Source organism: Tachypleus tridentatus, chromosome 2 (genome assembly GCF_004210375.1).
Source record: "Tachypleus tridentatus isolate NWPU-2018 chromosome 2, ASM421037v1, whole genome shotgun sequence".
Classification (NCBI taxonomy): Eukaryota; Metazoa; Arthropoda; class Merostomata; order Xiphosura; family Limulidae; genus Tachypleus; species Tachypleus tridentatus.
In genome coordinates, this window is record NC_134826.1 from 72,131,492 (window position 1) to 72,153,844 (window position 22,353).

Sequence of the window (22,353 nt, forward strand, 5' to 3'; positions counted from 1 at the left end):
AATAAAACAAACATGATATTTTTCTTTTTCTGACTTTCAACATCTGAAGTGCTACATGAAACTGAGTAAAAAAAGAAACTTCAGAGTGAAAAATAAGCTTGAAATTTTTAGAATAAAATAGAATGATGTGTGATCCATCACATAGATTCCAAAATAGTACATTTTCAAACATTGAGACTACTTACTTTCAATTTTAGAGTCACGGAGAAAAACAAAACAGACATTAAAAATATATTTCAAAATCACCATATGACTATAATATAAGCCAAAATGAATTAATGTATTATAATTAAAGAAAAGGTCTAAAATATTACATCTAGTTATCAACTCACATAAAAAAAGCAAGTAAGAATTTAATACAGCGAGGAGGTAAATGGATAATGTTCTAAATTCTCTCAAGTCTTTTCAGATAAAATAGAAAGACAAACCTGTACTTAAACCCAACATAAACCTTATCAAAGCTCAAAACAAACAATGTACTCAGAAAGTACTATTTTTTACATTGAGGAACTGAAATTTAAATGCAATGTACGTCTTACAGTTTGCCTTTTGTTTTAAATAAGATAGTTGAATACCTAAGGTCATGACACAAGACACAAAATGAACACATGTAAACATTCCACATGTTATATACAACTGGTTTGAGTCATAAAGATCCTCGGTGGAGAAAAATACCTTGTATTTTATTACTGGCTATAATGTAAATTGCAAAGGGCCTTATTTTACAATATTTAACACATCTTAAAATTAAAACTTGATTTCATTTACAAAATACATCTTTTTCTTTTCTTTCTGAAATGGACTTTTAACTAAAAAAATTAAGACATCAGACTGGTGTTATTACAACAGCATGTCAAATTTACTTTTTTTAAACAAGCTTGAGAAGGTTTTTGTGATTGGATGATACATTAATATCTACTGTTTGTCACACCAACCCTCAGTTGTTTGCATTTTTTAATATTTAAACATACAGGAAACTTCACAGTAACAATGACACTTTACCTTCCATTTATAATGGAATCACCAGTACATGCTAAGATATGCTGGTCTGATTTTGCTAAATAATCAGTAAAAATAATGAGAAATACATCAATGATTGAAAAAACGACAAGAAAAATTCACTAAGTCTTATTAGAACAGAAATAACATGGTTATCAACAGAAATTACCTAGGAGTTTTTGGCATTGGTGGCAAACGTGGTACAGCACTGACCAGTCTGTCACACTGTTAACATGCAATCACCAGACAAAAAGTGTCAACACAGTGTATGAAACACAGTCTATGATGAAAATTCCCAAGGAGCTCTTTATCTATAAATAATGATTCTGTATATTTCTCACCAGCTAAAACAATTAATTCTCTCTCTTACTGGCTAAGACAAATCATTCTCCTTCATTGACTAAAACAATCAAATTATTTTACTTCTTGCAATCTGAGAAGATAACTATCTGAAATTCAACACATCATAGGAAGTTTAAATCGACTGAATAACTTAAAAATTGTGTGTAATGAAAATCTTTATTTGGAAATTAACCACCAAAATACATCCTCCTGACTCACAAACTGACTGCTAAATATTACAAGAACCCAAAAACAAAGTAAACATAAGATTAAAAACAACTAAACTTTAAAATTTATTAACATTTGAAAAACCGTTACATTAAGCACCAAACAGAACTAAACAAATATTCAACATTAGTTAAAGGCCTAAGTGCATGGTAGTCACAGAAAAAAAATTTTTTTTTTCATAAACAACTAGTGTATACATGTGTGTGTGTGTGTTTATATATAAAACTTGTGTTAACAAAATTCTTTACTTGTGTTCTAGCAACTTGTTAAATTCAATTAATTGTGATTTTAAAATTACTACTAATCACAAAACGTACCATGCACAATTCAAAGAGTAACCTTGGCATCTCATAAAATCAGCTAATAGAACTAACTACTCTATTCAGTATGCTGAAAAGTCCAACATTGTTTTATTTACAGTAAATAATTTCTTATCTTCACCATAATTTTCTAGTTCAGTACACTTGAAAATCATAATTTTTGCAGCTCTAATTCAGATATAAAACATAACCTGAAAAGTCATTAGAAACATTTTTAGGCCTTTCTAGAATATTCTATACAAATAGTAAAATATTACCTCAAAAACTCAACATGTTTATGTTTTTTCTAGAACATTTGACTGAAGTGACTGAACTGACAAATCTTATAATTTTGTATAATTAAAAATAATTAATTATTTCACTAGACAAACTTCTATTATCAATTCATCGACAAATTATGATTCTTGTTAAACCAAAAGAATAAAACACACTAAATAAATACAAAAGTTGTATATTAAAAGGACAAAAAAACCAAAACCATTTGAATTTCAAAATTAGCAAAAAATAAAAAAATCAGTATGATAGAGTAATTTGATGTGTATGTCTCACAGTTACATTCTTATAAACTACAAGGAGGGGTGTATTCACCTGTAAATAAATACTCTCACTGGTCTGCCTCTTTGAATAAGAGATATTTAAAAATCTATATAAACACACATCATCCTGCTGAAGTGATTGGTTGAGCAAAGTAAAGTGACTTGTGTCTGTTTGACCATCTAAAGTTAGTTCATTATGAACATGAATCAAATTATTTAACAGACTTAGTTTTAACATCCTACAGTATTACAGAGGCATAGATGGAAGTCCAAGTCAATAAGGTTCTCACCTTCTGATTTTTAAATAAATCCATGGCTCTTTTGTCAGTCATTTAAATTATTTGTGTAGAAGAAGTGTTAACTTCTTCTGACCCCATCTCTCCCCCCCAACTCCATAGTGCTGGCTACGTCTCTGTCAATTTAATGAGTTGAAACAAGAAGTTATTCAACCAACCACTAAAACACATTCAGTATTTTCCTTGGAAGCGTGGGCCTAGTTTCATTTCTTCATCACTAAAGTTCCTGAAAACAAACACTTCCAAGGTGTTCAACGAACTGCATGCACTTGTTGGTAGTTTAATTTTCTTCTATTATCCTGAAAACAAATAAAGTTGCTATTTAAAGATCTGTTTTAGATATTACCAACAAACACATCAAAAGTCTGCATGTGTATAAAAGAAAAAAAGTGATTTTTAATTGGAAAAAGAAATTAATTCAACAAACAAGCTTTATAAACAATTGTGAATACATAAAAGTACAAATAAAAATAAAAAATTGAACAGGCAAGTATAAAAGAATGACAAATTATTGGTTTTTGTAAAAAAATAAAAAAATTCATAATTCGAGCAAATGCTCAATAAATCTTCAAATTTTTTTATAAAATGACCTTTTTATAATCCAATGTTGACTGGTATCAAATGGAAGTTTATTTCTACTCATCATATGAGATCAAATGTACAAATAGCCAGTGTAGACACTATTTTAAACCTGTCTTCCAGAATGAGAAGGTGTTTTGTATGATATTCTAAGCCCCACTATCAGAACGAACTGTCGTCACCGTTCATACAAAAACTAACTAAATCAGTAGAAAGATTTAATAAAAAAGAAATTATCTGCTAAAAATTTAGAGTTTGTTATTTCTTAGTAGGTATTTGGGTTAAATTATTACTTCGTTCCCCTGAAGGGGTACAGAAAATAACCGAAAGCGGTCAGAAACTCTTAGGCCGAAAGTCTCTTTCTGTGTCCAGGAATATTAACCCGATTCCCTTTCAGTCAGTCTGGTCGCTCGACCAAGCACAAAATTTAGAGTGATGTAGTTTTGGCCCATATAAATTATTGAAAATCATAAGTTTGACCAGTCCACCAAATATTTAAAAGAAAAAGTCTTAAAAACATTAACCTTGTAGTTAAACACCACTCATACAACTAAGGTCTTTTATTACCTTCTCATCAATAAGAAAATAGCCCTAAACTTACAGATTTGCTTCTAATCTATTCACTATCAGTGGGAACCATGCACTACATCACACCCAATACAATACTAAGTGTAAATAACTAACCCTAAAAATTAGGGTAAAATCACTCATTTTGAGTAACACAGCAAGCCCAAACAGTAATTAGTGGGGTTTACTGCTTATATTGACAGCATTCTTTAACTTATTTTGTACAACATATACATTATCAAGAACCCTGAAATTAAACAAATATTCATGGAACCACAAACAACATGGTGGTACAGTACTGTAGAAAAGTTGTATAAAAAGATAGAGAGGGTCCAAAGACTCCATCACTACTTCTGAAATTAATCCAGTCTGACAAAATTATCTGAGTCACATATAAGACATGCCAAGTGGATACTACAGTTTTCATTTTTTTTATAATTACCTTTAATAAAATATTAACAACATTTTTTCTTCCCTCTTTGTGTTCCTCGTTGAAGTCTAACAGTGCTTTCTTTATTCTGTTGTTGACGTTCTTTCTGTTCTTTTTTTGTCTTTAAAACCATCTTTGTGATGGCAATGAACATCTGAAACATCAAATGAAAATCTGCTAATTTCAATGGCATATTTTCCTTAACCCTTAAAAGGCAGTCATCATTAGTTGACGCTGCTACCTGTAATGTTCCCACTGTTTACGGTTAAATCAGATTAGACACAGAGAAAGAAAAACTTTAACAATACATTAATATTAAAAACATTTTTACATAAATCCAACTGAAAATAAAACTATTACAACAACCAACATTTTTTACTAACCACCCATAGTTATAGCTTCCTTTTTATCACTCATTCTTCTAGTTTCCATTGTTTTAATCTATTAATAAGTGCAATTTATCTTTATGTACTCATTATTCTAATTTCATTTTTTTATCTACTCAGTCTTTTCATTTTGTTTTTTCACTCATGGTTTCAGTTATTATTTATATTTACTAACAAACATTTTTATCTACCCTTACTTCTAGCCATTTCTTTTACAATCTACTCGTAATTTTACTTTTCTCACTAGTTGTAGTTACATGTAAGCCTAATGATGTGAATAAACAATTAAGAACTTTCAACATCTCCACTTTACAAAACTCCTTGTCAACCTACAACAGCCCCAAAACAAAAAGCGAGCATTTCCTTCATTATCTGAAATTAAGAATATTTTTTCAGCAGTGCATGCACCTCTTTGTTGGATGAGCATTATGTACATCAAAGATTGTCAAGTACTGTTATACATTCAGTTGTATAACAAACTTTTAATTCACTAACCTATCAAAAAACAGTTCAAATAATTTCTAATTTAATTATAATTCAAAACACAAAAGTATTTTTAAAAACTAATTATGTCTTGCTACCATTATTAAACTCAAGTATAAAGTAAAACTTTCATTTTTATAACCAAAAAAAGACACTGGTATCATCAATGGTTCATTATTACTGTAATAAGAAAACATGCAATGTGATGTACATTTTGTATCTGCTCTGTGACTTGATGTACTGACAAGCACTGTGATGTACATTTTGTATCTGGTCTGTGACTTGATGTACTGACAAGCACTGTGATGTGCATTTTGTATCTGGTCTGTGATTTGATGTACTGACAAGCACTGTGATGTGCATTTTGTATCTGGTCTGTGATTTGATGTACTGACAAGCACTGTGATGTGCATTTTGTATCTGCTCTGTGACTTGATGTACTGACAAGCACTGTGATGTGCATTTTGTATCTGCTCTGTGACTTGATGTACTGACAAGCACTGTGATGTGCATTTTGTATCTGCTCTGTGACTTGATGTACTGACAAGCACTGTGATGTGCATTTTGTATCTGGTCTGTGACTTGATGTACTGACAAGCACTGTGATGTGCATTTTGTATCTGCTCTGTGACTTGATGTACTGACAAGCACTGTGATGTGCATTTTGTATCTGCTCTGTGACTTGATGTACTGACAAGCACTGTGATGTGCATTTTGTATCTGGTCTGTGATTTGATGTACTGACAAGCACTGTGATGTGCATTTTGTATCTGCTCTGTGACTTGATGTACTGACAAGCACTGTGATGTGCATTTTGTATCTGCTCTGTGACTTGATGTACTGACAAGCACTGTGATGTGCATTTTGTATCTGGTCTGTGACGTGATGTACTGACAAGCACTGTGATGTACATTTTGTATGTGATCTGCGACTTAATGCTGGTTGGTTGGTTGATTTAGTGTTTTATGGCACAAAGCAGCAAGGCTATCTGTGCTAAACGTCCAGTAAAAAGGTAAAAATAAAGTAAATGTAGTAAAATTCATTAAAGGAAATGAAGGTAAAACAAAACAGCATTGAAAAACACAAATAGCATAAAACCAATGTTGACATCCAGTCTACAATGTTAGAGAAACTACAGAAAGAGAAGTTATAAAGGACTTTCTGTAGCATAATGGAAATTATCATAACCTGCCAGGTAAGTACAAGAACCACCGTCAGTCACCTAAAGTTGACCTTTCCAGTCCTGGTTCTGGGTTACGTGTCATTACAACCATTATCAAAAGGCAAAGTAATTAAGGTTTTAAAAGACATGTAGCAAAATTGTAATACCAACTTGCCAAGCATCTGGTAAAAAGGGAAAAGTAGAGTAAATGTTGTAAAATTCATAAAAGGAAATGAAGATAAAACAAAACAGCAATTAAAAACATAAATGGCAGAAAACCAATATTGACATCCAGTCTACAATGTTAGAGAAACTACAGAAAGAGAAGTTATAAAGGACTTTCTGTAGCATAATGGAAATTATCATAACCTGCCAGGTAAGTACAAGAACCACCGTCAGTCACCTAAAGTTGACCTTTCCAGTCCTGGTTCTGGGTTACGTGTCATTAAAGCCATTATCAAAAAGTAAAGTAATAAAAGTGTTACAAGACATGTAGCAAAATTGTAAAAATAACTCGCCAGGATGACTAACGTGTAGTTCAAACAGTAGTGTTAGTCACCTGAAGTTGGCCTTTCCAGTCTTGGTGTCGAGTTATTTAATGTTACGGCCATTTTCTAATTTCAAATCGAACTAGAGAGATTGTGACTCTTAAAAGGGAACCACAATAAAAAAGGTTTAATGAATAAATATGCAACACTTAAATGAGATTAAAAAGATTAATGGCCATTAAAAAACTAAAAAACTTTATCAAGGTGGACAGTGTCACCGTTACCAATAACACTGTCTAAAGTAATGGACAAACCTTGGGACAGATCATCATTAAAATAGTGCCGTCTTTGAGATTCGTAATGATGGCAGGAAAGTAAAATGTGGCTTATAGTGATCTGAGTGTTACACAAACTACACATTAGTACATCAGTTCCAGATAAAAGAAAACGATGAGTTAAAAAACTGTCACCAATGCGTAGTCTAGTCAGAACAACTTTCTTCTTCCAATCCTTACGGAAGCAAGACGGCCAAAGTCCAATATAAGGTGTTATTTGGAAAAGCTTGTTTTCGCATATCTCACTCCAAGTTGACTGCCAACTGGCACGGAGCCAAGCCTTGAATACAGGACCATAGTCCATGTATGGAATAGGCACAGTGGTGATAGTACCAGAGCAGATGGATTTAGCTGCCGTGTCTGCAAGCTTGTTCCCGTAAATACCAACATGGCCTGGTATCCAGAAAAACTGGACAGAAGTAGATGTTAATGAGAAATGGGCCAGTCGGTTTTGAATATCAGCGAGAACAGGGTGTGAACCAGCGTGAAGCGAGAACAGGGAAAGTAGAGAACTAAGCAAGTCAGTATAAATAGTGTAGTTGGAGTACTGATTAGGTTCAATATGATCCAGGGCAAGAGAAATAGCATATGGTTCAGCAGTGAACACAGAAGCTGTAGAGGGGATTCTGCACTCAACCACCAAACTGCAACAAACCATGACAGAGCCCACAGAGTCACCTGATTTGGAACCATCCGTATAAATTGGAATGGAAAGATTGTTCGAAAGATGTTCAGTAAATAAAAGATGGTACTTCCAATCAGGAATATCTGCTTTTCTCAGATGACTTAAAGAAAGGTCACATTTGAGGACTGTAATAAGCCATGGTAGGATGTGCTGACCAGTGGATTCTGCAATGTTATCCAAGGACAGACCCAATTCATCCAATTGCACCTGGACACAAAGGCCAAAAGGAGCAATGGCAGATCGTCTGTTCTGAAAAAGTATGGCCCACCGAGGAAGGAAAACACAACCCCAAGTTGGATGCTGTGGTAAGGAACGAAGCTTCAAAAAATATAGTAAAGACAGTTGCAAACAGCGAAGGTGCAAAGAAGGTTCATGAGATTCTACGTATAAGCTCTGAACTGGGGAGGTGCGGAAAGCCCCAGTGCAGAGTCAAAGTCCTTGATGATGAATAGGGTCCAGCATCTTTAAGGCCGAGGGTCTGGCAGAGCCAAAGACCACTGATCCATAGTCGAGTTTCGATTGAATAAGAGCACGATATATCTTAACATAGAACATCGGCTCGCTCCCAAACTGGTGGTAGAGAAGACATGGAGGATGTTCAGTGCTCTTGTGCATTTGACCCGTAGCTGCTTTAAGTGTGGTATAAAGGTCAGCTTATAGTCAAAGATAAGCCCCAAGAACTTGGTCTCAGTGACCACATGCAGTGAAACTTCACCGACACGAAGTTCAGGATCAGGGTGAATACCCTGTTGGTGGCAAAAGTGCATGCAAAGGGTTTTAGAGAGAGAGAAATTAGAGTCATTCGCTGTGGTCCACTTCAGTACACGATCGAGGACAGTTTGTAGTTGCCGCTCAATATATCTCATGTTCGACAACTGACACGAGATGTGAAAGTCATCAACATAGAGCCCGTTTGCAACAATGAGAGGGTGTTGTTCAGTGGTGGCATTAATCTTTATACTAAACAGTGTGACACTCAAAACACAGCCCTGAGGGATCCCAAGTTCCTGTAGAAAAGAATGGGAAAGCATCGAACCCACACGAACTTGGATTTTCCTGTCTGTTAAAAAAATTTTCATAAACATGGGTAAATGGCCATATATATAACCCATATATATGGAGGTTTCACAAAATGCCACACCTCCATGTTGTGTCATAAGCCTTCTCAATGTCAGAGAATATTGATAGAAGATGGTGTCGTTCGAGAAAGGCTTCTCCGATTGACGTTTCAAGTCGAATTAGATGGTCCATGGTGGAGTGCTGTCATCAGAACCCACACTGGGTGGGCGAGAGGAGGTGGTCTGATTTGAGGAACCAAACTGGACGAGCATTAACTATCCTATCTTAGGTCTTACAGAAACAGCTCGTCAAAGCAATTAGACAGTAGTTTGAAGGAATCTCAGGATCTTTCACAGGCTCAGAGAAAGGTAAGACAATAGCCTGGCACCAGGGCATTAGGAAAAACATTCTCCTGCCAGATCTGGTTAAAAACAATTAGAAGAATATCAAGAGAAGAAGGAAATAGATGGTGCAGCATGTCATAGTGTACATCATCTGGTCCAACAAATGTATTGCCAGACCAATGAAGGGCCATTTTCAGCTCCACCAGTGTAAAAGGATGATTATAGTCAAAGAGACAGTCAGTTCAAAAGGAAAGAGGTGAATGTTCCACCCAAGTCTTGATAGCCAACAAGGTGGAGGAACAAGCAGAAGTGCTAGATACCCAGCAAAAGCTTTCACCTAGAGTATCGGTGATGCTCAGGACATCAGCTACCTCTTGGCCATCAGAATGTAAGATCGAGAGGGGGACAGAATTGTAGTGCCCACTGACCTTTCGAACCCTGTTCCATATGACCTTGGAACTAGTGGTAGAAGATATGCTAGTTGTGAACTTAATCCAAGATTCCTTCTGGCTTTGACATCTTACCCACCAAGAATGTCCACGGGCCCGCTGGAAAGCGATGCGGTTTGAAAGTGAGGGATATCTATGGTAAGTACCCCAGGCCCGTTTTTGAGCCTTCCGTGCCATGTGGCAGGCAGGAGGATATAGTGGAAAATGCCTCAAGGTTTTAGGAATACATTGAGCAGCTGCTTGTATAATACAGTCAGTTACTGCAGCCACAGAGTCATCTATTGATGGCTGGCAGACAATGGCAGGATCAAGTTCTACGAGAGCAGTGAAAGTGGACCAGTCTGCCTGATCCAGCTTCCACCGGGGCACACAGGTAGGGTGGCATCGACCACGGCCAGGCTCTCTCAAAATTACAGGAAAATGATCACTGCCTAGTGAATTATTGTCAACCCTCCATGAAAAATAGGAGAACAATGAAGGTAAGCAAACTGAGAGATCAATAGCAGTAAAAGACTGACTAGGTGCATGAAAGAGAAAGGTTGTGATCAGAGAGCATACGCTCTACAGACCAACCCCTCCTATCAATAACAGCACTTCCCAGAGGGGATGATGTCCATTAAAGTCCCCAGGATTAGAAAGGGAGACAGCAACTGCCCAACGAGAGCATCAAAGTCTGATTGATCATATGTCTCTCCAGGTGACAGGTAGAAAGAACAAACAGTGATGGTATGACCCAAGGAAACACGAATGGCTACGGCCACCAAGGGTGTGTTGAGTGACAAAGACAGAGTGGGTACATGCTGATCAACCAACAGTGCCACCCCTCCATGCACTCATCCATCACACAGCCTGTCATTTCTGTACAGAGAAAACTGCCAAAAGGTGACTGTATCGGCAGGATTCAGAAATATTTCTTGTAAGGAAAGACATACAGGATGGTAGGAAGCAATCAGTGTTTTGATGTCAACCAGATTAGAATGTAAACCTCGACAGTTCCATTGTATCAAGGCGGCCATTTTTAATAATGCACAGGCAAAGTGGCTGGAGAACCCTTCTGTTTATGACTACGTCTTTTTTCTTTACTGTCCTTATTCAGGGGAGGTCTATCAACCTCCATAAATCCTACCCTGGGTTGATTGGGCAGGTCTTTGTTATTAGAAGCGGAGTCCAGTGACTGAGGACGTGAACGAACGATTGTTTTGCATTTTGGGGTGGGAGAAAAAGATGTATCTGATGAAATGCCTATACCTGGAACCAAAGGATGTGGACCTTGGGGTTTGTTGGAATGTATGGGAGGAACAGAGATGAGTGTAAAAGTTGATTTATCAACTTTTTTAACCATGGAGGTCAAAAGGCTTTTCATTTGTTTTAAGAACGATTCTCTTGAAGGCACAGAGAGATCTGTCTGCACTCCCACTGTAGTTGTGGAACAAAGTGCAGCAGCACGTGTCCAAGATGAAGTGGTGGACAGCAATTTCCGAGCCTCAGGATAAGTAATGTTATGAGTCGTTTTCAAATGCTGCACCTCTTTTTCCTCCAAACATTTAGGGCAAGAACGAAAGTAGGAAGAGTGAGAATCATTGCAGTTGACACAATGTGGGTCCATTTCACACTCATAGGCATCATGGTCCTTGCCACCACAATGAGCACATGTCAGGGAACCACGACATGACGTCTTTGAATGGCCGAACCTCTGACATTGGAAACATCGGAGGGTTTGGAATTTACGGCCGTACCCTGCAATTTAGATAACCTGTCTTGATGGTGGCAGGTGCACGTGGTGATGCAAATGTTAAAACGGGGATATTTGTTGACAGTGTTACTCCATCTTTGCGAGTGGAAATGCGCCTCACTGCAGAAACTCCTTAAGTGGAGAAACCAGCGAGAATCTCTAACTTGGGGACGTTCTTCAAATCCATCTTAACAATAACTCCTCATGATGAATTCAAGGTAGCATGAGGGGTAACCTCAATAGGTACATCCCCAATTGCCTTTGAATTCAAGAAGAATTCACTGTGTTGGGATGTGGATGTTTCAATCATTATGTCTCCAGATAGAAGCTTCTTTACTGACTTTGAGAGCCAGCAAGTCCCTCCAGTCCCTTCTGAATAAAAAAGGAGGACATCTGCCCTAAAGGTTTTTCTCAAAGAGAATGTAGAATGAGGTACAACTGGTGGTACAGACGTTGATGATTGCTGATCAGAGTCTTCAAGATGTGGTCATTTACCTATTGACTATTTTTTCACTATCTTATTTAAATTTTTATTAGGAGGATCCATAGGAAAAAAAGAAAATTTCGATGCCCACTTATCCCACCCCACCATGAAGCCCTACAAGGGGATGCACTACAATGTCAAACAAGGACACTGCAGGACAATGCCAGGGTTTTCATGAGCACTATACCCAAAAACCAGCATCAGATACAATGTCCACAACACCTGTTGAGAACATTCAACACTAGTACTTGGTTGACCCTACCCCAAGTGGACCACCCAAATGACCCAAGAGGGCCACCTCAAGACCACCCGTCTACAGAACTTCAAGGCCAAAGTGGTGTGTTAGGGTTGGACCCCTCAACCACCAGGATCCTCTCCTCCCCTTCATGGGTTGCCACGCACAGCAAACATGTGGGTGGATGTTTAGATCCAAGAGAAGGTAACCTGAAAGAACAGAACCATCCCTGGGAGGTCCCCTCACCATGTACAGGAATCCACACCGAGGGGTGTGACTTAATGCACTAACAGGCATCATGATGTACATTCTGTACATGGTCTGCGACTTTTAGATAATTCTAACCACAAAACAAAGCTTTACAATATTAGCAGTAATTTAAGTATACAATTGGAGTAAAAAAGTTATTATAGGCTTAGGTATCTTTGTTTTACTACTACTCAATGTATTCAATAAATTATAGTAAAGTATTTATTAAAACTTTAGTAAAATGTTTATTTATCATCCTTCAAAGTTTGAGAAACATCTAAAGATGATATCACTAACCCTTAAACAGCAGGAATGTTGTAGGTGACAGCATGAATTGATGATAGCTGCCATTTAAGGGTTAACATCATAATAAAATATTTTTCACTTTACTTTGGAAAATATTAGCACATAAAAATAACAAAGAGTAATGTGAAAATCAAAGTTTTTATTTCAAATGTTTAGGGTTTCTGAAAACTGTGAGTTCACAATTCTTACAGTTGATAGAGAAACAAATCACAATTTTAGAACATACCAGTTTAGTAATGAAGAATATCACCTGACATGTTAAAAAGAAATTATGCAAGTCTTCAATACATTTGGAAGCAAGAGTTACTTATTTCTATATCTTGTGTTTATCATAATAAGGAATTTTATACTTTTAAAATGTCACAAAAGCATTTAATATCAAATCAGATAAAAGATATTAATAATATCAGTTTACACTAATAAATTTATAATTCAAAATTCCTTCAACTGTAGACTAGATATGAACTTTTTTAATGTTCAAATCTGTGTTACAGTTCAAGTCCTTACTTCCTCAACATTGATATTGTCTTTTGCACTTGTTTCAAACAGCATGATTCCCATGTGGTTTGTAAACCGCTGGGCATCTTCTTTCAACACGACCTTATTGTCAGCATTATCATTCTTGTTGCCAACTGCAAAGTCAGTTAACAGTTTCAGATACCAACATGAAAATCAAACAAGATTTCAGTAGCCATTTTCATTCTGAAATCAACACACACATCACTTTCCAATCACAAACATCTATCTTCCATATATCAAATGATTAATTTAACTTTCAAATACCAATGCCAAAAACAATCAGGCAGCTACTAAAATCTTTATGGACTGTACTTGGGAACTTTTGGATTTGGTGATCTCAGAGATTTTAAAAGATTATATTTACACTGCTGCCCAATTATCATCAATCATAAAGTCCTTAATAATTCTAGAAATAACCACTGGCTTCATTTCTCTAGCAATACTGGAATATAATAATGTTTGTATATAAACAAGTTGAATAAGACAGCATGATGGTAAGTGTCAAAATCATTGTCTACTGTTTGTCATAAGAAACTATAGAATCACATTTTAATTAACTGGTATTGGATGAATCATCCACAAAGTTTTCACATGGGGTGAGCTAAACAAATCAGAACACTGAATAAGATTTTAACAAAATATAACAACAACACAAACATCTGCATAAGCACCATGCTCACTCTAGCAACAATGGCTTCACACAAAGATCATAAACAAGAAACTGGAAGCTCTGCAAGGTAGAGGAATTATTAGGAGTTCCATGTCAAACTGGAGAGATCCCAGGCACATCTAACTTATCTATAGGCTTTAGTACTAAGTAATATATCCAAACACCACAGTTTAATATTACCTAGAATTTCTCACTACTGCAGTCTTTAATGAAACCTAGCTCTTTAACTACTGCAGTTTTTAATACAACCTACTGTTACCACTGTTTTATGGAACAGAGAAAACAAGTTACCGATGTAACTGATTACCAATAAGTCTTTATTACTCAAAGTTTCCAAAAACAAATATTGCTTTGTATATGAAGTGACCAGTTTAGAATAATGTTTAAGATTTAACAGGATATTTTCCAATTATCTGATTACAGCACACTGGACTTAAACACACATATATGAAATTATCTGATGTAGCCATGAACCATCCTTCTGATTAGAACATTTTGCAACAGCACTTCACACAAAGACTAGAAATAAACATACATCTCAAAATAAAAATTAATCAATGTGTTATATATACACATATGTATGTTTTAACCAATATCCTCTCAAACCTTAAAATAATTAATTTAACATATTGAATTCAACCAATAAAAATCACTGCTTCCAAAAATGAAAATAAGAAATTTCTGCTACCAATCTAGCAATATTAGAACAAAGTTCACTAGCATCTGATCTAGTAAAGAAACTGTTTATTTTGCAATCTCTTACCATAGATTTGACATATTTCTTAACAGTTTTAATTCTCAAGGAACATTTGTTGGAAATCACAACTAGTTCATTATCCATGTCTGATAAGAACATACAAGACTTTCATTATATCTTAAGGACAATAAAAAAAAACAAAATTACTCCACATGAATGACTGACAAAAATGTATGGTACTTGAGTTTTAAGACATCTTTAGTTAGGCCATAAAAACAGTGTATAGGCTTACCTAATATTCTGTTAATTACATCACAGTTTTGATCAATTTCATGCAGCCACCTTTTTACATTAGCAAATGACTCTCCATTTGTAACATCATAAACAACTATAACTCCGTGGGTCCCTCGATAGTATCTGGAACAGTCGTTATAGAATTAAAACTTCCAGGGTGTTTGAAAAACTTCACTCACAATACTCAATGTAAATCAGATTCACTAAGTGTGGCAAAAGAAGACATTTTTAAAAAGAAATCACAACAAAACTTGTTGAGAAAGTATGATGGTTTTAAATAATAAATAATACTAACACAGTTGAATGACAAAGGTTTGTCACAACTTTAGTGGAATAGATTTAGATGAGCTTTCTGAGTGGAAAACATTATGGCACTTATTTTACCATAATAGAATGTAGCATTATATCTAATGAATTACAATGACAAGCAGAGCAGCATAAAAAATATGTCTACATTAAATTATTCCACAAAATTTATATTTAAATAACTAAAGTTACATTCTAAGGTGGAAGGTTCTAAGTTTATATTACTCAAAGTTTCTAGTTATTCAAAAGTCTTATTATCCTGAAGTGCTAATAAAATAACCTGATCCAATTAATAATGATATGGAAAGTATACACACACACATCACAGATACAATAGTGATTAACTTGACTACTTATAAGCATGAATTACATCAAGTAATCAAAATTACAATTGTTTAATGTAATGAAATTATTACCATTTTTAGTTATTCCAACTACACAACTCTTACATGAGAATAATCAATTAGTTGGATGTCATAAATTAATGAGCTAAAAATTACTATTTCTAATCATTACTGTTTTTAGTTATTTTAAATATCCAATTAATAAACATGTTGCTGTTACTGATTCTCACTATTAGTTTTCTTTAGTTAAATTTAATTGGGTAGTGTCATGACTCACAAAATTAATAAACCAATCACATCTTATGTGAGAATCAATTTGCTGAATGTAATCAGTTAGAGCCCAATGATTAACTGAATAACATATTCCACTAATTACCCAGCCCTAACCATGAATTACACAGAAAGAAACAGTAATTCTAGAAACCTTCTAAACCTGTAAGCAGTTTTACAGAAGTTTAAGAGTGGATGATGAATACTGGGGGTGCAGATTGATGGTGGATTAAGAGGTAGTTTCTGTGTACTAAAGAAATATGAAAGTTAGAACATCCTTGATGAACCAAAATGTCCATAATTTATAAAATAAATAAATATATTTGGTTTATAGTTTTAATACATAGAAGGCTTATTAGAAACCAGTCACCACAGACTAAATAAAATAAACACATTATGTGAGTGTCAAGACATTATGTTTTATTACATATGTAAACTCAAATCAACTATGCATCTGGGATACTGAAACATTTAAATCTTTACAACTAAATCTAATTTTGTTACACTTTCAAAAGAGCAATATGCTATTCTTTATTTCCTAGCTGTTTTCTTACATGATACAAATGTATTTATACCAGTTTTCTCATCAAGATTTTACCACAGAATCACTACAAGCCATCCAAGCAGTGTGCTGTTGTCAGTGGTAGGGTAAATAGAATTTTAGATTGTATCTAAATAAATATTAAATACAAGTCTAAAGGGGTTATAATTACATTGTACAGGTCACTGGTTAGGCCACATTCAGAGTATTGTGTTCAGTGTTGGGCTCCTTACCTTATGGAAAAAAACACTGAATTGTTGGAAAGGGTTCATAGGAAGGTTACTCAAACAGTACTTTGGATGGAGGAGTTGTAATAAAAGGAGAGATTGAAATCTCACAAACTGTCTGCTCTTGAAAACAGAACAGTTAAAAGGGATCTGACTGAGGTATTTAAGATTGTAAAATAATTATTTATAATAAATGGTGACAATGATAGCATCTGTATAGATCACGTGCTATACTGACACCAAACATCTGTGTAGATCACGTGCTATGTTGACACCAAACATCTGTGTAGACCACATGCTACATTAACAACAAACATCTGTGTAGATCACATGCTACATTAACAACAAACAGTATTAGGATAAAAAATGTAACAGAATGTTTACACATTTTTTTAAACTTGAATAAATTTTTAGACACATATCACAGCAGCAAACCTGTAACAGAACTAATATTTTATGTTTAACATTATATGCCATTACAGATATGGTAACAACTTATGAACCCTACATAGTTTTAACACTATTACATTTCATAAAAACAAAGCTCCAAGAAATCGTTACTCAAACTACCAGAGTTCTGAAGTTATTTCATAGTTTTAATAAATTCATTATGAAAGTAGGATTTTAAACATATGTTTGTTTGTTTTATGTAGATCAAGAAGAGTCTTTTTTTGTGCATGGTAAGAAAGCAAAATAATATTAAATAATGAAAAACATACTAAAAATACAAAGCTTTGAAGCAGTACACGGTATTTTCACTTAATTAAACCACATCTGTTTCAAATAAGGTGTTTCAAAATAACATTTACTATGAGACATCAAAACATAACCAGAAGTTTCTGTACTTGGCAGGTTTTATATGAAACAACACAAGCCTACTTTTTAACTTTCATATTCAAGTACCCAATACTCACGTAGATGTAATGGTTCTAAAACGTTCTTGTCCTGCAGTGTCCCAGATCTGGAGCTTGACTCGCTCTCTGTCCACTTCAATTGTTCTAATTTTGAAATCTACTCCAATGGTTGTGATATAATTTCCTGAAAAGTAAAATTGAATATTTTTTAAAACTCAATATAGAATTAACATCAATGATAAGTACAAACACTAACTTTGGTTATTTGTTTTCTAAATTTTATCTATTCACATAAGGAATAAAATGTTAACAATACAACCCACAATGCAACAGTAAAAATTACGTGTTACAATTACACTGATATCTCTAAATTAACACGTGTAGTTTTTCTCTGTTACACTTTGTGTTTCATTTTGTATGTGTAATCTAGAACCCACCAGCAGAGCCCTCATGACATAATAATGAATCACCAGCAAGGTACTTTATTGCAAGTTGCTATTGATACATAATTTAGGCACAAAAATGGAAAATTTCACTCACCTAATAAGAGATACAAATTTTAGAATTATAACTGTCTTTATACAGTTAATAAACTGTGACAATTTATTTTTTAATTGCTCATTACAAATTCTTTGACAAGTTTCTTGTAGCATGGCCAACCCTGCAACATGGATGATCTCAGATAAAGTTTGAACCACTGTGAACTCTTAAATTTTAAAACTCCTCTCAACCTGTAAGAAATGCACCCATGTCTAAATAGACTGCTGCTAAGATGTTTTTGTAAATAAAGTGGTGCATCAAATTTCTCAAAGAGAATTGTAGCTTGACTCTGAATCAATTTGAACATATGATCTAACTTTATGATGTCTTACACATGTTCATATGATCTACAGTATAAGGAACTTGTGTTTACACTTTACACACACAGCTAGAGAATAGACTATCTCGGCTCTCCTCACTACAGGTGCTGAATTCTGGTTTGCAGTGCTGTAAGTCTACAGACACATTGATATGCCACTTAGGGGATGTCCTTTGTATCAAAACTAAGGGGATGCAGTGGAAATATTAAGGGGACACACTTGAAAGTTTTTTTTTATATAGTAGACACTATCACTGAGATGGAATAATTATATTTAGTTTATGGTACAGGATTGTGTTATCACTGTTTTACTAGTTGCTTGGATATTCAACATAGTTACTGTTACAAATTTACATCTTTTACGTTTCCAAGGTGACATCTTGAGGAAATTATGTGGATGTGGCAAATCCAACATACATAATTTAGCTGTTCTCAATCTGGAACATTACAGATAGGTACACTACTAATTCACTGATATTAACTTCATAAGTAGCAACTTGAAGGTTCTCTTTAATTATATAATATTAGTACAGTAATTCTGTACGTAATTACTCATCAGTAATATAAAACATTTTACTGATGTATCTATTTGGTACTCACCAGGAAGCAGGGGCTTGCTATTGGATAATACAAGTTTTTAAGACTCATTCTGCATGAAGCAGAAGTGGCCTTCTAATTGGTCAAAAAGTTAAATAAATGGAAGAAATACAAAAACATCACCTTCTTAATTTCATCAGCTTCGATTACATAAACTTTCATTGGCCTCAAATATCTATACAGTTCATACCCTAACCTTCCCGGTATTCAACAAATATACATTTCACATTGTTGAAACTTTCTAATAATGATCACTGTTGAAGGTGAGTCTGTGACCTCCTCAATTATAATGAAAGACATCAAACTGCCTTCAACATTTATTTCCATTCCTTGGATTTCACAACACTTACAGTATGAGCTTCATAATAGTACATCAATTCATAGTAAAAGACAGCACAACTACACTAACGCCATCTTTTGATAACATCTATATAAACTCATTAATGACTTAAAACATTCTTCTGTTGGATGATTAACTTATCAGTACATCTGTAATAAGTTTAATTTCCTCTTGTAAATAGATAATTATTACACTTTTCCTATTACACATGCCTGTTATGTAATAGTACATAACTATTCCAGATTTTATTATCAACTATTTCTAATCCTTCTATTTCATAAGGTATTCCATATGTGAGCTGCCTTTCTTGTGAGATTTTCTGAAATGTATTTCATATGATGTCTGGAACAAAACCCCATCAACAAGCTGTGTCTCCCAATGTAATTTCTGTAGTGGACATTTTCATGCAAGAAATTTTTTTTATACCAGTAATAAATGACCTTATGTCACTAAATTATTTTTTCTGCAACTGGACACTTACAATCTTGCTTTACAGGTTCTTCAGGAATGCATTGTCCAGATAAAAAGTACAGAAACATCCTTGAAAGAAATATGTTACAAGATTAGTAAGCCAAGGTTTTCTTTCGGTGAGTTTATATAGACTTTCTTTTATGATAGTGTATTTCACCTGGTAGCTTTTATCATACCTTAAAATTTCCTTTCTACAGAATTGCAACTAATTGACCTATAATTTTTAAGGCAGTTTTTATCACATATAGATATGTATTAACAATAGCAACTTCCCATGTCTGTCAGTAAGACAGCATGGCACATTAATGCTCTATACAAATTTACTTCTACTACTTGCATTTGTCATTTGAAACTTTTATGATATTTTTGGTAATAAGTCAAATGCAGTACTTTATAAGCAAAACTACAGCTGCGCTACATAGTAATAGTTAATAATTTAAATATAAGACACTATTAGAAAAATATACAAAAATTTCCAAGATGTAACACTTGTTTGTTTATTGTCAAGCACAAAGCTACAAAATGAGCTATCAGTGTTGTTCCTACCAAGAATATTGACACCCAATTTGTAGTATTATAAGCCAGCAAAAGTACTGCTGAACCACTTGGAGGCGATACAAGACTCACCCGAAAACGTGTTGTCAGCAAACCTAAGAAGTAGACTGCTCTTTCCAACACCTACAAAAACAAGTTTCACTTAGTACATAGTTCAAGAATAATTAAGAAAGAAAAAAGTGTCACAGCTTTGTGTCTGCAAGCTCTGAATATTAAGCCTCTCCATTTACAATAGTCATAAACAACTAAACATTATATGCAAGTCCTCTATCCACATTTATTACTTACAAAATTTTTTGTTTTGCAGTACATTGTTAAATGGGTTGTATTCAAGACATCCATTAATTAACAAACACTGGTTTATAAGCAAAATAAACATGCTACATTTTAACAGACCATTGGTCTGTCTTCTTCAAACATCACTTTTCTTGTTTTTATCAAAATATGAAAACTAAAAAGCAAAATTTAATTTATTCTAAAATAATTAAATAAATATAAGACACTGAAAGTGGATAATTTAATCCTTACAATATCTACATTAGTTAAACAATTATTATTAATAATAATAACTATGGTGTTAAAATCAGTACTAAGTAACAATGGTACTACTATAAAAATCATAGTATTTAATAGTACTGTGGGGATTACTAGTAATTCAATTTGTATTTCTTAAACTTAACAAGTAGCACTAATTTTTATTACTACTACTGGCAAATAATATAATTATTAATAATAACTGTCGTAAAGTAACGTTACAATTACTATTACTTCATTTACTTATTAGACTATACCATATGAACTACTTTAGTTTAAAGTATAGCCGTAGTACCAAGTTAGTGCTAATAATAATAATATAATACTAGTACTCAGTAGGCCTACAGCTTAATTACTAAAATAACTTCAAATCGTACTGTACTATTTGTACTACCAGTCCTAATATAGGTGGTAATAATTTATAACAGTCATAATAACGTTTACTGATCTATTTATTATTATGTGAATATGATAGAAACGATGAAATAGTTAAAGACTTACCACTGTCCCCAATAATAAGAAGTTTAAATAAATGGTCATATTCCCTTGCCATCGTTTACAACAACGAACACTATCAACAACAGTAAGTGAGGCGTTAGTTTGATTCATAAATTTGCGTTTCCGTCCATTGGTTACAAATTTGAATGACGATTTCCGTTTTTAAATGTATATGATATATTTATTATAATTTGCAGCAGTTTTAAAGCATGCAGTATGACTAATTTGTTTTTCATTTTTATAATTATATACCATCTTAGAGAGTCTTGAACGTATATTACATTAAATTACTCTTTACTGTTTTAGCACATTCAATTCATCTCTCTACCGGTAAACAACGAACTCTTCTCCCCCCTTCGATGTATAGGGTGGCCTGTAAGTCTCTACCCATCTATATATCTTATGTATCCAGTGTATCTGTGTGCTGTCCCTCATCCTCGCTGCGCTCGTGTACTCACGTACTTGTCACAATACGCTCTTCAAGTGTAAATGGGCTTACGTCGGCCATATTTCTTTGAGAAAAAAAAAAAGAAACAAATTTATAATACACGCGTAATTGAATATAACACTATAATATATGGATGGGTAGGGACTTACGGGCTCCCCTGTATATGTATTTATATATATATATGTGTGTGTGTGTGTGCATACAAGTAAAGAGTAACGTGAAAACTGCTAAATTGAAAGAATACTTGAATTTCTCGATCGAAAAACCTAGGTCCCAGTTCTTTTCACGAGGAAAGAATTTATATTATATTAAATATTTAACGTACGAATTAGTTTTTATTACCTCACGTGGTTTCCAACCATCATGATTGCGTGATACTGAGTAATCCAAGTCCTGCTCTATCAGTAACAGATTGATGAATTTGTCATCCCAAAGGCATTTATAGCTTTAGAGCAACGACACACTTTAATACTTCTTGTATTAAAAGTAATATTATAAAAAACTATGAACCACACAAGTTATAACGAAGTTAATTGAATTTCAATTATACATTTATTAACATTTTCTTTCTCCTCTAATTCGCAAATTAAACCACTGTACACGTGTTACTACTGTGAATAATAGGTGATGCGATA

The 22,353-nt window shown here is 34.1% G+C and overlaps 1 protein-coding gene across 2 annotated transcripts; it reads right to left on the minus strand.

The window, feature by feature from the left end:
* Positions 1-1,499: 1,499 nt before the first annotated feature.
* Positions 1,500-21,788, minus strand: LOC143244203 (ras-related protein Rab-35-like). 2 transcript variants are annotated; one of them, XM_076488447.1, is made up of 7 exons: positions 21,733-21,788; positions 20,311-20,361; positions 17,477-17,600; positions 14,873-14,997; positions 13,202-13,326; positions 4,310-4,451; positions 1,500-3,020 (listed from the first exon to the last, which is right to left on the minus strand). In XM_076488447.1, exons 1-6 carry the CDS (start codon positions 21,776-21,778, stop codon positions 4,323-4,325), a joined length of 600 nt encoding a protein of 199 aa, XP_076344562.1. In that variant the 5' UTR covers positions 21,779-21,788; the 3' UTR covers positions 1,500-3,020; positions 4,310-4,322. The 2 variants fall into 2 exon arrangements, with proteins under 2 accessions (XP_076344562.1, XP_076344561.1); XM_076488446.1 differs by lacking the exon at positions 21,733-21,788 and adding an exon at positions 21,274-21,704.
* Positions 21,789-22,353: the final 565 nt, after the last annotated feature.

Bases quoted from the DNA above. Each gene is read 5' to 3' on its own strand.
- LOC143244203 (XM_076488446.1), bottom strand. From the start codon at position 21,325: ATGGCAAGGGAATATGACCATTTATTTAAACTTCTTATTATTGGGGAC. The intron at 20,362-21,273 runs GTAAGTCTTTAA...TTGTTTTTGTAG, and splicing joins TCTTATTATTGGGGACAGTG to GTGTTGGAAAGAGCAGTCTA. The intron at 13,327-14,872 runs GTAAGCCTATAC...CTGACTTTGCAG, and splicing joins TGTAATTAACAGAATATTAG to TTGGCAACAAGAATGATAAT.